At 40.4% G+C, this 17,210-nt stretch overlaps 1 protein-coding gene across 2 annotated transcripts in view; it reads left to right on the top strand.

The window, feature by feature from the left end:
* Positions 1-822: 822 nt before the first annotated feature.
* TSHZ2 (teashirt zinc finger homeobox 2) overlaps positions 823-17,210 on the top strand; it is a 231,304-nt gene continuing 214,916 nt past the window's right edge. For both annotated transcript variants that reach the window (XM_037402667.1, XM_037402668.1), the window contains exon 1: positions 823-1,042. In XM_037402667.1, the coding sequence (XP_037258564.1) occupies positions 1,003-1,042 (40 nt within the window). In that variant the 5' untranslated portion in view covers positions 823-1,002. The remainder of the gene's footprint in view (positions 1,043-17,210) is intronic.

Genomic DNA, 17,210 nt, shown 5'->3' with positions numbered 1-17,210 from the left:
AGGGAACACCCGCAGCGGGAGCGCGGGGGGTGGTCTCGCGGGGGGGGGGGGGGAGGTGCGGGGAAGGGGCGGCCGCGCGTGGGGTCGCCCCGGCTGGGGGGGTGGGGGCGCGCCCCAGGTGCCGCTGGGCCCGGTGCCATCGCGCCCTGTCTCTTTAATAAACTGCTCTGCCGCCTGTCTGCGCGGAGTAAATTTCATCCTGTCATCAGGTCGCGGAGGAGGAGTTTGTTAATGTTCAGTTTGCTCAGTGGATCGATGTTTGCTGGCATCGCCTCGCCCTGCCTGTGTGTGTGTGTGTGTGTGCGCGCGCGTGTGCCTGTGCGAGCGTGTGTGCGCGCCAGTGCCTGTGTGTGTGCGTGTGTGTGCGTGTGCGTGCGTGTGTGTGTGTGTGTGTGTGTGTGTGTGTGAATACCAGATTTCCTTCCATCCAAAGCCTCCCTGTCCTCTCCCATATCACTCACTGCCTGGCATCTGACAGCACGGAACCTGCAGCGCTCCGCGCACACACACGCACGCACGCACACACACACCACGCACACCCGGGCACCGCTCCGCCATACAGCTCTGCGAGGAGGAGGAGGAGAGGAGAGGAAAGGGAGGAAGCAGCCAGCCCCACAGTCTTTCCAGAGCTGCCTTTTTAATATATACATATCTATTTTGTTATTTATTTATTACCATTCTCTGGCACTGTGGGCGCCTTTCATTTGCTCCTGAGCTTGGATGTTTGAATCAAAGCAAAGCAAGTGTTGCAACAGTTAAAAAAAAAAAAAAAAAAGCCAACCAAAAAAAAAAAAAGAGAGAGAGAGAGAAAGAAAGAAACCTAGATCTCTAAAATAAAATAAAAACCAAACAGGTTCCTATCAGTGAAGTGGAAAGGAGGGGGGCAGGGGAGGCTTGAGGGGGGTGTTGGGGAAAGCAGCTGAGAGGCAGAGAAACACGACTCAGGAGCGTCTCAGGGCTCTCGGATCTGGGGACAGAAGTGAGATTGGAGAAAGTAGAGCGATGCCAAGGAGGAAACAGCAAGCACCCAAACGGGCTGCAGGTAAGGAGAAGCCATCCACTTACACAGCCTCTGTCTCTCCACTCCTTCCAATCCTACCCCCCATCTTTATTATTATTTAGGGTCACCCTTGCTTTTCCGGGCTGGATCTTTATTTATTTATCCCCCCTCCCCCTCCCTTTCCCTTCGTAACTCTGTGGAGCCAGTTTCATCCCTTATTGCCAAGATCTTTACTCTGACATGGGCTGTCCCCTTCCACCCTCCCGCCGCTCCCACCGCGCTCGGTCCCCGCTGCCTCCTGCTCCCAGTTCCCATCCTGCCCTGGCTAAACTTTTCCCCCCAACTTTATTCCGCTCGGCTCCCATTCTCCCCCGGCCCCTTTCCCTTACCGAACCGAAAGCTGCCTCCCATTTGCTTCCCGCTTTAGTCTTTTTTTTTTCCCCCCCTTTATTCCACCCCCCCACCCCCCACCCCCTCCCGGTGGTTTTTGTTTTTAAAAACGTGTGTTTCGCGAAGTGGGTCGGTGTGTTTAACCTTTTATTTCGCCGTGTTTCTGGTGGCGATGCTGGCCGGGTGTGTGTGCCTCTGTGTGTGTGTGTGCACGTTGTGTATGCCTGAAATAGTACAGGGACTGTCTCTGCTGATGAACCCGGTGGGGAAGTTCAGCCTTTGATCATCAGTGGTGAAAATTGCAACAGGAAATAAAATGAAACGTTCTGACTGTTAGAAGACAATCCACATTTTCAAATCAAATCCGTCTTTTGTTTTGTAGCCGAGTTTTTAGATTTGCACATGCCAAGTGGTTTTGCAATTTTTATTTTTTTTTTTTTTTAAGAAGAAAATAGTTTGCAACTTTGGAAGTGTTTTGTTTTGTCGTTTGTAGGGTGTTCTTTTCCTTTTGGGGGCCAAGGAAAAGAAACAGATGAGTGGGCCTGTATAGTAAATCTTTTCAAACAGTTTTCTTTCAGGCTGCTTAATTGCTTTTTATTTTTTTTTAATAGTGTGGTGGGGTTTTGTTTCTGGGAAGCGCAATATGGAAGTTCATTTTTCTTCTGCCAGACCCACCCACTGAAAAATCAGCTTTCCAGTTGATTGCCAGCTTTGATTTGACATTTGATTGATCACCTGTCATCTTGCTGCCTTTGATCTATTCATTCTTGATATATATCAATAAATCACTCACCATGGTAACCCAAGTGCCAATGACGTAAGGCTTGCCCTCTAGATTCTCTTAGCCAGACATGCACAATTATTATCTTGTTTGGCTCTTAATGTAGGCGGGTTTTTTCCCTTCTTTTTTTCTTTGTGTCCTTCATCAGATCAGTTCTTTAAAGAAAACTAGTATTTTATGTTTTTAATTATAAAATTGTTTTTTTAATTTTTCTTCCCCCTTCTGGATATTTTCTAGGTGTAGCATATTATATGTGGGACAAAATGTATGGGCAAGTTTAGTGGCATACTTGAATAAACTTTGAAAAGTAGTGCTTGGGATTCATTCAAAGGTAAATGTTATTTCAGAGAAACTAGGATATGCATTAACTTTATTAACTTACATATTTTGCTGTGTTCATATAGGTGTAGGACAATGGTATGCAGGCAGGGTCTTTTGGGATGTGACCAATGAATGTACCTATGCAGGTTGCGAGTATGATTCCTGGCAAGCAAAGATCCCCTTTAACCATAAATAATAGTTAAGCTAGAAATGCATATATATATATATATATATATGTATATGTATATATATGTATTCAGAAGAACTCTCTGATGAGTTGCTATTATTTTATTCACAAAGAGGTTATATCTGAAGAAGGCATTAATGTTTTCAACTTGCAGGATAAATAGCTATTTTTTCATGGATGCTGATCATCACAGTGACAAGGCTAGAATTGCTCCTTTTTTCTCTCTTGTCAGGAGTATGAGACTTCATTTTATTTTGTTTTCAAAGTAGAATTTTCGCTTGGAATGTGAGTAGTATCTTTTTGTAGAAGGGGTACCCTGTTCTTTTTTAGAGACATAGGCTAGAGAGTAAGTAAATTTTTTGCGAGCAAAGCTCATGCTCCCGGGATTTCCCTGCTGAGAATACAGTAAGATATGTTTTTATCCAGAACGCTACAGTATTTTTGAGAATCTTAATGGTGAAGGAGAAATCTGAGTGACCACAATTACATCTCTCTTTCCTCATTCTCATTATAAAACGTGCATTGCTCTTCAGTGGTGCATTTCTTTGATTTGATTATATTTGTCCTCAGATCAATGTTGTTTCAGGTGAGCAAAATGCTGCAAATGCAGTCCAGTTTCATCCAGCATAACTGATCTGAAGTAGGTTTATACATTTGCAATAGTTCTCCTGCTTTGAAGTTGTATTTGTGTGTTTGTGGGGGGTAGAGGGGGGTTTCAAAGAGCAGACGTGCCTGTTGTATATAGTTCTTAAAACTGACTTTCATTTTCAGGGATAGTACTGAGGCTCTGTTTTATATGGTGAAAAATACCTCAAAGTGACAGTAGACAGACTGTGCAGTGAGAAATGAATCGCTCATCAAGGCTGATAGCAAAGCTCCTTATTCCTTTTATTTAAAGGAGTTAATACATTATATATTACTTAATTTTCACTTTTATTTATTTTTAGTTGTACAAGTTCAAAGGTATCAGTTGCACTGCATTTTGTCTTGATGGCAGCAGAGATATTGAAGAGAAGTTTGCAACTTTTAGCTTCTTTAGATAGTTCACTTCCAACGGAAGAAAAATGATAAGCCTTATGATTCTGGACATGCCTGCTTTTGTCATTGCTTAAAATTAAATACTATGCACAACTGTAAATAATTACTACCATGCACTGACTTTGAAAGCAGGTTTCTAGTTTGATTAATGAATAATGTAAAGGTTAGAGAGAACCAGCGAGTGAATCAGAAGTGAAGTCCTGCTGCTAGATGAAAATCTGTCTAGAGAAATATACATGGCAATTTTGTCCTTTTCTATTATTAATTTTAAGCCTTGTATTCCTAAGAAATATATTACAGACCATTGTAATGAAACAAGGTAGTGTAATTGGATAAACGGAGCACTATTTATGTTTGATGATGGGGATTTTTGATCTCAAATTACACTTTTAAAGACACTTTATTTCACATCAACATGGAAACTATGTCAAATGCATTTTGATCTTTCCAGGGCCGAAGCTTTTCTGAATCGTCATTCCTTTTTGAGATCGTCATTTCCATTTCGATAATTCTTGAAGCAGATAGTTACAGCTCTTGATATCAGTGCCTGCTTTAGTATCATACTTCTGTTTACAGTAAACAACCCATTTGTATTGTAGCTTTCACCCAAAGGAGTCACAAAGAGCTTTGCAAACGGCTGGCCCAATTCTTCTCTTGCTCAGGTGCAAATCAGAAATGGCTTTACTAGCAGCATCAGTGCAGTTGCAGTGAGTACTGTCTGCTCCTGCAAGTAAGAAGAGACTCAGGCCCACAAAGTACTTCATCCTTCAATGAAATGCAGCCACCTCTGGGGTAGAAGTCTTGTAACGATTCCATAACAAATGGTAATATATTAACAGAAGGGTGGAAAAAGGGTGGGAGCAAAGCAGAATTGCTATTCAGATTTTATTCCTAGGGGTATGAAATAGCTTTCAAACACAATTTCATTGGATTAAACTCTCCTTTCCCCTGCAGCTTGTTTAAATGTGCATATTTTATTTTGTGATCATGAATTGCTAGTTTGCTTTTTTAAAGCCTGCAAAGAGGAATCTGGACTTAACGCCTTTTCCGGCTGCAATTTTGTATTTCTTCTTTTCCTTCTCTCTCAGCTCCAGTAGGCTATCTAAGAACCAAAGCTTTGGAAAAGTACAGCAGAAACAGCTATCAGTCGCATTTATTTTGTTTATTCGAGCTGTAGAATAACACAGTTTTGTTTTTGGAAAAGTCCTCCCAGAGCAACAAACAGAAGATACTTAGCAGTCAGTACTTTAAAGCTGCAGTTTGCACCTTAGGAGTAAAAGGTTATTTAAAGCAGAAACATATTTAGAAAGTGAAATTCTGCTTCTGCAGAGAGCAGAGCAAATGACCAGCTAGGTCTGATACATACGTTTCTGCGATGAAGGGAAGCGTTATATACATGTATTAATAAGCAAGAGCATTGTGGCTTTTTTAGTGTTATTTGTATCCTTTATTACAGGGGCAATAGAAGCAGGTTCCAAGCAAGCAGTCCTGAATGAAACTATAGGAATGGCAGCATCGTTTTGTTTAAACAACCTCCAGAAAAGCAAGTGCACATCAAAACCACCTAAATAGCTCATGCCTCAGAACCTTTCAGTTGCTGTGCACACCACGATGCTGACAGATGACAAAAAAGCCAAGGTGTTGACAAACAAGAGGAGCCTTTAAATCCTGGTTAATTAAATATATTCCAAAATAGGTACTTTTGCAACTAAAGAGGCACCAAAATTAGTTGCCATCTGCGTTAAATTCTGGAATCGGCTACTAAGCCTGAAACAGCTATGTAATTTTTTCCCATTGTCAAAACTCAGGCCTGAATGGGACAATTTGAAATCATGTTCATTTTAGTTACTGTTTCCTTATTTCAATTTTCCTGTCACATATCAATGCACTGTATATTATCACTATATAAAGAGTGGGACTCACCAAGAGTTCAGCCCCAGTGACTGTGAAATAAAAGATGTTTCCATCAGTAAATGACACAATTTTATAGCCCTTTTAAAAACACGTTCATTGTCAGAAATTTTTTGCATAAATGCTCTCCCTCTTCTGTGCTCTCTAATTGAAAAGCCCATTTTCTTCAAAACAGCAGGATTTTGGTATTTCCTCCTGGAGCTTTCTTCTTCTGATTTTTCCTCTCATTCATAGCACCCACCTCAAGTAACTGTTTCCCCTAGAAGAGGTCCCTGGAGTTCCTCCGTAGCAGAGGGCCAGGGAGAGCCTTTCTCCCGTCGTTTTACTTCCCATCCCGATGAGGACATCACTCCCAGAGAGCAACTCCAGACTCGCAGAAAAAAAAAAGCTGTCAGTTGCTGTGGCTGCAATTCCCAACTTAGCAGCAGCAGAGGGAATGGAACTGTACTCTATCAATTACAGTTGGAACCAGAGGCTAAACACTTATTGTGTTAAGCTATTGTGCAGATCTTAAGAGCTCAAATGTAAAAAAAATATCATGTCAGCTAGTGGAGGGGAGAATAAGGCCTGGTTCTTCTACTGGATGACGTATTGTTAGCAAATGCAAAGTAAAATTATTCAAATTCTATTTAATGCTTCTCGGGTTGAGACATGTGTGTACCATATTATGCCTTAAAAAAGGGGGATCCTACTGACTTTACTGCTAAAATAAGCCATTATTTTTCCCTCTTCTCCGCAAAATGAAAATATTTGTGAAGTTTTACCTCTAAAGCGTGCTCATGCAAGCAGAGAGACATTTTCATCTGTCTCCGAATCTGATACAGGAGTCAACTAGAAACATTACGCTCTCAGATGAAGTCTTACATTTCATTCATGCAAGAGCAGTGATTTTTCATTACCTATTTAATTACAATAATTTACATGAGAGTGGGTCCAGTTCTGCAGCTCTTACTCAGCACTTTCCTTCAATGGGTAACTGGCCTGTGTAAAGACTGTCTATGTGAACCTGGGCTGTTTAGCTTCAAAATTAAATATATATGTTTCTTTAGTAATGTTTTGCCTCTGAAGAGGGATCAGATTGTACCATTAAGCTTTAAATTTAGGGAGAGTTCTGCTTGTAACTTGTGTTACTAATGGTTGCATGCTATTCTTCTCTAAAGTCTGTACGACTGAGATATTTTGCTTCCTTGGCTAACTTTGCTTCTCAAACACATTTCCATTGTCTGTGTTAATTATTGAATACTGTTTCTTGGTACTGGTAGGTGATACAGTCTTTTAAAGAATCTGTTTTTAACATGTAGTGTTAACGCTGTACACACGAGCAGCAGCTCTCAAGTAAATGCATGAAGATGGTTTTGCAAATCAGAAGCCTTAGAGTTCCGTGTAGTTTTAGGGACTAAAATCGGTTTTCTCATTAAGGTGACCTCTCACTTGAGGCTGTTGGATCTTGGCACCGAGTAATTTTTACCATGTTATAATAATGGCTTCTGCAACTCAGAAATACCTTGACAGCAAACTGTGTATTTTTTTAAGGTTTCAAGGAGAAACGCATCATAGAAGCACACTGTTTCCCATTAGATTTACGCATCCCTCTTTAACTGTTTCTGGCTTTTCATCTGTTACTTGTGAGGTTTTTCAGGCAAAAAAAAGTGGAAAAACTGGTCTTATGATCTAAGTGTTGCATTAAGTAGTTCATTTATAAAAATGAAGAAAATCTTTGTTTCTCTAAAAGAAATGTTTTCCCCCTTTGCCCTAGGAAAAAGAAAGTCACAACAATAGCTTCAAAATGACAGGATTCAATTGTGAAAAATACATAGTTTATAATGTGCAGTGCCCGATGGTCCTAAGTATTGGTAAAATTCCAGTTAAATAGAACAGTCTTAAATGTATTGGAAACAGACCCTCTTCAGGTATGCACACATACATACCTAAAAAAAGGAGAGACAGTCGCCTGTCTGGGAGCAGGATGCACTGTTCTTATTGACAGAAACTGGAGAGCTCAGTTGTTTAGAGCAATTTTTGATTATTCCACCAATATTTGCCCAAATGTTAAAACTTGTGTGATGTTAGGAGCTGTGTCCACTGAAAGTCCTTTGTTAGTGTTTATTTTCTTTAAACCTCCAGCTCCTGGAATCTGGTGATTATGCAAGTGCCCACTGTGCATTTTAAAAGGAAAATGTATTTTAAACTCCTTGCTATGGAGAACTAAGGAGCTTGAAAATGTGCAGCCTAAAAGTTCTTATGCCAGAAGAAAAATGCTGTGATTCTCAAAGTGACTGTTTCTGACATCTCATAATTTTCAGCTGGTCTCACAATTTTTGTGGTTGTGCTTCGTGATTTTTGAATAAACAAGGTTGGCAGTATTGCTTTTGACTGATTCCAATGATGAACTGGTGTATGTGTCTGCGTATGTAATTATATACATACACAAACATAATACCAGTAAACAAAATACATAACATAATGATGGAATGGAGTTACATGAATGGTAGCTCTGAATTTGTATTGATATCAACAAAGCAGTTTTGAGACATTAGACCATGGGTTCTTGAAGAGTGGCTTTCAACTGAAGTTTTGTGGAGATTGTTTTTAGTGGCAATTAAATCTAGAAAGTTAATAGCCAGTAACTGTTCTTTAAAGTCTGAACACTTGCAAGACCTATGAGGAATGCATAGCCTACCTTTTTTTCAGATATAATCAGGCTCAACTTTATTGAAAAAAAATTTACAACTAGCAACATTAATGCTGTATTTTTATTGTATTAATGCAAATGAGATGCTGACTTCTTTCTTTCATCTCCATGGCTTGTATCTGTTATAGCTGTATTTTATTCCTTTCTGTGTCTTTTCTCCCAGTGTTCTGTAAACTGCCATCATCTAATGATACTGAGGCTCATTAAAGTTACTCACCATGCTAAAGAGACTATGGGAATCATCCTTAGCTCTAGATGGCTATAGAAAAGCAAAACCATTGAGTATATGGGGAAAACTAATCCAGATCAACCCTTCCGTTCCCATTTTGGGAAATCTTTAAAACTGGTAGGTCAAACAGGAGGAAGAAACTTGCAGGAAGAGCAGTGTACTGGAAAGAACAGGTCATTTTTAATACACATCCCTACCTGACAAAGATAAAAAGCAATAAAGTTTTAAGGAGCTTTCTGGCTCTTCCTGCATCTCTCTCCGAAGACTCATTTAATTGAAAAGCCTGTTGTGCTTGGTTTTGTGCATGTAAAAGAGAGAAGGGGCAATTTTGCACAAGGCCTAATATTCCAGCACAATATAATCGGAACTCTTTCTGGTTGCTTTTTAAGTCTCTCTGTTCATATAAAATTAAGACCCTCTTATCTTAAATTGTAGTAAATCTCATTCAATATTGCTTTCATAACTTAAAAAATGCTGTTACATATTCCCAAAGCAACTTTGCTGAAGTAATATTTGGTCTGTTTATATGGAATCAGTGCAGGATTTCTATTGAAAAAGGAGCAGCACACAGTTCTTGTTCATAATGGAAATAACTGAATTCTCTGAAACACCTTACCTTGGTAGCAAAGATTTTTTCTAGAGAAACTCTGCTTAGACGGGATTGGAACGAAAATCTGCACATTGGTGCAGTTTGGTATGTGCAGACAACAAGCCTATTTCCATCATTCACCCTCCACTTGGACAGAAGTAATTTTTTTGGTAGAAAGGTTTTACTCTGAATTTTCCATATATAAATAATTTTGTGTGAATTACACTGGGACTTACCACCACAATTCATAAGGCCTGCAATTTTCTTTGTACATGTAGGAAGAACTCATTTACTTCCTGCAGCATGAGTGGACTTCACAGAAAAGAGCTGGATCTTTTTCATGATGTACAGTTCTGCATTGAAGAAACATAACCTTATGCTAGCTGGTATATTGGTCTACCAAAATTAATTTTTTTATGTGTTTTTCAGCCGTGTCATAACATCTATAAGCACAGTACAAGTAGCTTTAAATTAACATGTGAAAGGAGAAGGAAGCTAAGTAGTTATATTGATCATCTGTAGCATTAAATGCTAAAAAAATTAAAAGCTTTCTAGTGCTTTTGATAATCTGTATGGTTCCTGCTCATATATGTCTGCTTTGTTAGTGAGCAATATTTCTTCACACTTAGCACCTTTCTTCCAAAGATTTCTTACTAATGCTGTGTACTCCTCAGAATAAACCCAGTGAAGTAGAATATTTTTTCCCCATTTTACAGAAAATCAAATTGAAGCCAGGAGGTATTAGCTGATTTTCTCAAGGTCAAACAGTATTTGCTCCTAATTCCCTTCTCTAGGTACTAGATCACATTTCTGTTGTCAGCACACTTCCAGGAGAGAAAGCCAGGCTGGAGGCTCAAGGCATCTGCGTGCTTGCTGCTGGGGTGAGAAGAGGGAGCAGCTCAGCTGGGGCACTGGGGCTGTTGGAGGGCAGCTGGAAAGGCAGTTTCATCCCTTCCGTGCAACTCCCCGTGGTGGAGGAGGTGGCACTTTGCTCATGTCCAGGAGCTCCCAAAAGTGGGAGGACTCACAGTTAGAGAAATCAGAGCTCTGCTAACTGGGCGCTTTACTAGGCAATAGCTTTAGACAGAAAAATTTAAGTCTTTTACCTTGGTCAATGGTAAGTTTCAGAGCATTTGGTTATGGTTACTTTTTCCCCTATATACTGTTCTTCATTTCTTTGTCAGACCTGCGATCTAGCTTTGTATTTCTGACAGTGTGTAATGTATTGCCTTGAGAAATATGAAAAACCTGGTCTGATTGCAACTAAACGGGACATACACATTTTTTCCCCCACCCAGACTGCCGGAGGCAGTTGGAAATCTCTGGTAATAGAGTTTGAGGCTCTGGTTTTTCTAAGTCAGCTTCTAATGTTAAGGGTCTAAATCCTTACATGGGCACCTAAATAGAGCTCTGCCTTTTCAAAAGCTTTTAGCACCAAGCAGTTCCCATGGACCTTCCTCAGTTCCCCCTCTTGTGTAAACTGGAATTGTTAAGCCTCGATCAAGGGCAGTGGGTTTTTTTTTCTAAAGTGGAGATGTATGTATTGCCTATAGAAGAAATATGATGCAAGTAATAGCCTATGGATTCATTAAGGATTGTTTATGTTTATTTTCACACCATATTACCTTTCAGGAATGGTCGTTTCAGCCATTATATTGACAGGGACTCAGAATAAATCTTAGGTAATATAAGGCTAATCTGCCATACCTGGGAGACCACCTGCTACCCTCTCAAACAGAGGCCAGATCGTTTGGTGCTGAATCACCAGGTAGGGCTTTCTCCTCTGGAGCTGGGGACTTGGGAAGCTCTCCCATGGCTCCTTTTCATGTGGAAATTAATGCTTGCCTCTATTTCTGAATAGTAGGTTATTAGAGTTCATATGCAAATTCCCAGGATGGGAATTTGTCTCTCTTTGATAATTGATATAATAATATATATTTTTAGTGGTCCAAAGTCCTTGAGCTTGAGCCTTGTATATGTAATTTATGTTTATTTCTTACTGTTATTAACTATAATTTAGTTGTTGGCGCCTTTCATTGCCTTAGATTGAAGGGAGTGTCTCTATCCCATTGCCCCTCTGTAAACAATGCCCTTTTAGGGTTCCTTATCCTGTATCCTTGCCCAGACATTTCCTAGCCTGTCAAATACTGTCATTTTATTCCTTACAGATCATTCACAGTACGTCTCCTGTTGCACACACAAATAAGGAACAAATGCAATCACGATGCATCATCGTTTAGCATAACAAATAAAAGCCGATCTGTGCAGATTTCCCTTAAAGTGTCTCTTAATATGTATTGTCAAAATGTCTGAAGATGTCTTTTACTCATAAGCATTTAATTATTCGTGACAATTAAACTAATATTCAGAGCAGGAAAAAAATGAAGGTATTAAATATTTTCTCTTGTCAAAAGCTAACAAAACGTCACCTGGCATAGCAAACTCCTTAAATTTTGTATTTCAAACATACCTTATAATTGAAAGGCTCTTGAACAAAATTACGGGGCCCCACTTCACAGCTCTATATTTTGTATTGGATTTGAGGAAATTGTACTTTTAAAACTAGACCAAAATTTAAGGGCACATCCTTACAGCTTATATCAGTAATGAGCAGCTGAATACTTGATGACTGAAAAGGAGTTTCTATCAATTTTTAAGTCTGTGCTGAAATTTACAGCCAACGGCCTCTCTGACTGAATTAGGGACTCAGTCCTGGGTTTTGTAGCCTCAGCCAGTTATTGTTTTATTTGTGCGTGAGAAAAAACAGCTCAAATAACACAAAGCAAGTCATCAACCTTTTCTTTGTTCAGAATTATGGATTGATTTTGTTGGGTTTGATCCCTCTAGCCAGATGGATTGTTTGAACTGGAGAGGTAACATGCTGTGGATAAGGCAGAACAAGTCGCCAACACTGCTGCTGAGGGCTCAGCACCTTCACCTGCCTGGAAGCCCTTTAACGTGCAAGAAGTTCAGCTACATGATAATGAAAAGGGGGAGAAAAACAGAGAAGATCTTGAAAAGAGCTGAAAACCAGCAGAGGCCTCGAGCGCAGTGTTGTGTGGATGCTGGAATACTGCGTAGCCCCAGGCACAGCAACAATAACATCTATATTATGGGCACAGCAATTCCTATAGTCCAGATTGTTTGGGGTTTTCAGTTGAGGGATTTGATTTCTACTGGTTCTAATGTTTCCAGTTCTGAGCAACCATTTCCATTATCAAAATTTGTGTTTCCTTTCTTAAAATGTTCTTCCTGTAATTTAGGCTAAGATCTATTCGGCAAAAAAAATTAAAAGACTTACATCAGGGTTTATTTCAAAGCTGTGGGACCACTGTGCTTTCTGGCAGTGACGTGCACATTTTTCAGAGATATCTTCTGCTTTCCCTGAGAAAATCCACCCCAATTTGTCTTAGAAAGTCTAAAAGTTGCTGTTGCCAAAGAATTTTTAGAAGGTGACACAGCATTCTCCAGCGTGCCATCTCCAACACGCATGCTCTGTTCTTGGTTTCTCTTTTTCAATTACATTCCTTTAAAATATGTTTTAGCTGGGGATAAGTAGGACAATTGCTTTCCCTGCTGCAGGGACGGCAATGGGCCTGAGCAGTCTAAGGGGAATGAGGACCGGTCTGTATCGTGCGTGCAGCTGTAGCCCAGGCCCCAAGATGGGAAACGGGGAAACTGAGAAAGCAGAATGTGGTAAGGGCAGCAGGAGAGAGCATAAAATTATCAAATAGCTCTAGAGAACCGTGGTAAAAATGTGTATTTGACTCTATTGCCCGGTAAGCGTGGACCGTGATATTGAGCATTAGCTCTTGCGGGGAATGCATCTAACAGTTTCTGTCTAGGTTAAGACCTGGATGGAAATAAGTATGGTTCCACATGCGCAGTTCCTAGTTTTCCTCAGGTTTTTTTGGGTTTGTTTTTGTTTTTTTATTTTTTTCACGAGCATGCCTGGGCCCTGGCTCCCTTGCAGGCAGAGGGTGGGTGGCTGCAGGACATGAGCCTCAGCTGGGCAGGCAGGTGTGTCCACAGGGCTGCTCAGCCTCACAGGACCTTCCTCTCTGTGGAAAAAAGTAGAAAAACTCACTTAAAATTTGAGCTGTGCCCACATCCTGTGTCTGTTAAATAGCTGTGGCAATGCCCCATCCCCGAGGCATGGTGCTGGCAGTTCAGGAGCGGCTGGGCAGCGGTGTGAAATGCCCTTGAAAGGAGGAAAATGGTGATTCCCTGTGAGGAGGCGATGCGGGCAGCGAGGCTCAGGGCCGCACCTTGGCTGGCGAGAATTAAACAGACGTCTTGAAGACTTAAGGCAGCAGAGAGGTTTGTGGAAGCCATATAGAATGTACAATAATGATATATATATAGGGTGGTTGCGAGGTATCGGGGGGGTTGAGGTGCGGGAGCTGCCCAGTCAGGGGGCTGGGGAGGCGCAGGGTGCCACAGGTAGGCCTGAACAAAGCGTGGAAATTGCTGGCAGTTAAGTAGCTGTTGTACAAAAGCAAGCAGCTCAGAAAATACAAAGAATAATGCCAGGAGTTTCAACCACAGATATCTGTTTAGATAAAAAGAGCCTGTTAGTCTGAGATCTCTTCTCATGCCACAACATGCAAATTGCAAGGGGCTGATCCCTCTGTCGCTCTGTGAGTAACTGCCATTTACTTCAGCAGGTGCTGGGCCCTTACAACTCTGACTTTGGTTTTACTTGGGGCAGGGGGGGTTATTTTATCTCATTTACTGCCCTGTGGGAGATTTTCCATAGAAACTGAATCTTTCTATCTGGGAGTCGGCAACAAAACTTGAACAAGGATCATCAATAAGAGCGGAGCAAGTTGCCTTCAGGATATTGTACAGCTTTGTGTCACCTCCAAAATAACTAAAATCCTAAGAATGTTAATCTAGAAAGCAGTCACCCTTGCATTACTCTTCTGCTGTTTCTGTGAACTTATTAGAGATTTTATAAACTTGTGATTTGAGTTAAACAGAGGTAAATCATTTGGAGAAATATTTGCAGGGAGGCAGAGGGATGTTATGATGCCATCAGCATCTGGGTTTCCACTTGGTTGGATTAGGAACATTTTACCTTAATCATTCCCAAACATGTTTGCTAAAATCCCTTCTTTCATTTTTTATCACCCATGAGCTATAGCCAGGCAGGTTTTCAATTTGTGTATGTGTGTGTGTTAGGGTAAAGTGATGAAATTTGTTGTTAGAGTGAGTATACGAACAGTCTCATTTTTATATTTGTCTTCTTTCATTATAACTGTTTGGAAACATTTTGATTCAGTTAAAATGCACTATTTTCCATATACAAAGTATGTACAGGGGAACAAGGGAGTGATTATGAGTTTCTCCAAGGAAATAAGCATCTCTTAGCCATCATCCTACAACTGGGAAAGTTCTAATACATGACATCTATATAATTTAACCTAATAATTTTTTTCTTTTTACAGTGATGTAATGGGGAGAGTGACCTGGACTTTGTAAAAGTTCCCCTACTTACTGCAGATTCCCAAGGGCAATGTAACATTCTAGACAGTGTTTTATATGCCCTGATTAAAATGTAACATATTTTTGCATTTCCTGTGCAGTGACCTGTTAGTGCTCATAGACAGAACACTTAAAGAACAGTTACAAGGAGACATTTCCAAATGTGCCTAATATGCACGAGTTTTTATAACATTCTTATTTCATTTGAAATTGCAGCTACAGCAGGAACCATTCAGACGGCGCATTGATTTAACTTTTTAATCCACTGTTTTGCTACGTCAAGTAAAATAAATGTTTGTTTTTAGCTCCGTTTTTTGCATTGCTAAAACTCGTAACTACTTGCTTTAAGCTTGGGATTCTAAAGGGAGCTACATTATCTGAGATTTAAAGCTTGCTTTTTGTAGCTGCTTTCTCACAACTCCCCCAAGAAAAAAAAAATACAAAAGTACAACTTTAGCAAAAAGGGCTTTTATATCTCTATCAATTATAGAAACACCAGCTGCAGTAGATTACAAATGTGTTTGGCTGATTGTGATGTTGTGTGGGGAAAACTGTCACAAGGAACTGGATTCTGTTCTCCCCGACACCGCTGGGATGTTGCACTGTTCCCTCGGCTGCAGCCGGCACTTCTGTCAAAGCTGGAGTGGGCAAGAGTGGGATCCGGCACTGGGATTGCCAAATAGCATACTGCCAAATCTAGCTCGGTACTTGTGCACACGTCCTGGCATTAGGAAAAAATATGAAGCTGTTGAATGTGAACACGAGTGTTAGCTGTGTGTCATAGTGTATGCATGTGTTTTTATGTGAGCTGAAGCAAAAGCCACACCAATATGTCTGCAACCTGGACCAGAAACCTCTGGGGAGAATTACTCCAGTTATTTTTGATCTTTATTTTTTATATCCAAGATATTTTTTTCCTTTTACTTTCTTGAAGAACCAAGTCAACGGGAAAGGCACCACAGAACAAAAATTGTTTGACCAGCCCGTAATCACGAAGAAAAGAAATAGGATGCAAGACAGCAATGCAAGATGGGCGATTTAGCATTTTTGGTGGTGTTGGGCTCAGGAAAAAATAATGTATCAAAGTGCGTGCGGGTCATTATTGCTTCACTAATGTCCTGGGGTAAAAGCATATCAATATAAGGGCTTTCAGTTGTTTGCATCTTGGTTACTGTTTCATTTATCTTACTGTGCTTTGGGTCACTCTGGAAGGATGTGGGTGGGTCCTGGTTTATTTTAACAAAGAGAAACTGACATAGCAAAGTTCTGCATATACTTTTCAGTGAAAATGCAATTTTCTATTTTCATTTAATCCCAGGAATGTTGGCATTTTCCAGGCTGTCAAACAAATGAGTGCACTGGAGGACAGTTAGATGTGTCTGTCTAGTTCATCTATCTAATCTACCTCATTTCTAATGTGCCCATCACCATGGTGTCTAGGTGGAAAGTATCTGCCCTGATTTTGTTTTTTGTCTGTATTGGCTGTGGTAACTTAATTGAGTCCTAAGAGCTTTCAGATTCATCTGCAAAAATAATAACAAAAACATTATCAGAATAATGATTAATTTTTGTACTCTTACTCAGAATTTCCCCTTTCTCTTCTGAATGTACGTGGCTAGTTGATTATTGTTGCCTTATCTAGAAGAGGATATGTTTTAGAGGTGCTGTAGTAAATTGGAGTTTTACCTGAGTCAGCAGTGACTCAAAACTTCATTTGGCTTCTAAAGTGAATTCACTCATCTCCTCTAACTTCCTTCTGCTTTTCTCTGCATAAGCTGACTTCATTTACTAAGCCACCCAGTTTAGCAGCTGCATCTGTTCGGTGACCCTTTGCCATGTAAAACATAGGTAAAGGTAATAAAAACTAATAGAAGCTGTGGCTTCAAAAATTATATCTTCATTTGGAAGCCCTGGTTTCTGTTAAATTTAATTACTTCTCTCTCTGCCGATTAGGTAAAAATGCATTGTAAGACGTAAGTGAACAGTTTTTCAAAAGCAGAGGCCTGAGGTCCATGCTAAGGGGAGAAAAAATCCCAATGTTGATTTGCTGTATCTGTGCACGTGGTTATCACAATCTGCGTGCACACATGGGGAGAATGTGCTGCGATGGGGCACTGTGGTGCTGCCAGCATGCACAGTCATCCCGTCAGTGTGAGTGGTCATGGTAATTTTAGAGATGTGTCTGCCGGGCATGCAGCAGCATCTGCATGGTTGTGTGCCACCTTATGCTTTTGAAAAATGTGGCCAAAGCAGTAATCAGACTGCAGAAGTCAGTAAACTCTTGTGTTGAAGAGGCCAAGTAACCAGTGTGGTGCTTACTAAGGGGAAGAGATCACTGAAAATACTGCAAATGTAGCTTTCTCAGCTATAATTGAATTTGATCTCAACTGTACAGTTACATACAGCTTCTTTTCTACTCCTCTCCTACGTGTGTTGAAAGTGTCTTTATAAACCTACCCCTCAAAGATAATTTCATTGAGAGCCAGACATTTCATACGTGACAGTGATTTCTAATCCCATCTGGACTGGCAGATCGCAGATTCCCAGCCCATGGCCTCAGCATATAATGTGAGTTCACACAAACA

This window comes from Falco rusticolus, chromosome 10 (genome assembly GCF_015220075.1).
Source record: "Falco rusticolus isolate bFalRus1 chromosome 10, bFalRus1.pri, whole genome shotgun sequence".
NCBI lineage: Eukaryota > Metazoa > Chordata > Aves > Falconiformes > Falconidae > Falco > Falco rusticolus.
Note: the sequence above shows the minus strand (reverse complement) of the source record. Positions and strands in the feature narration are given on the sequence as shown.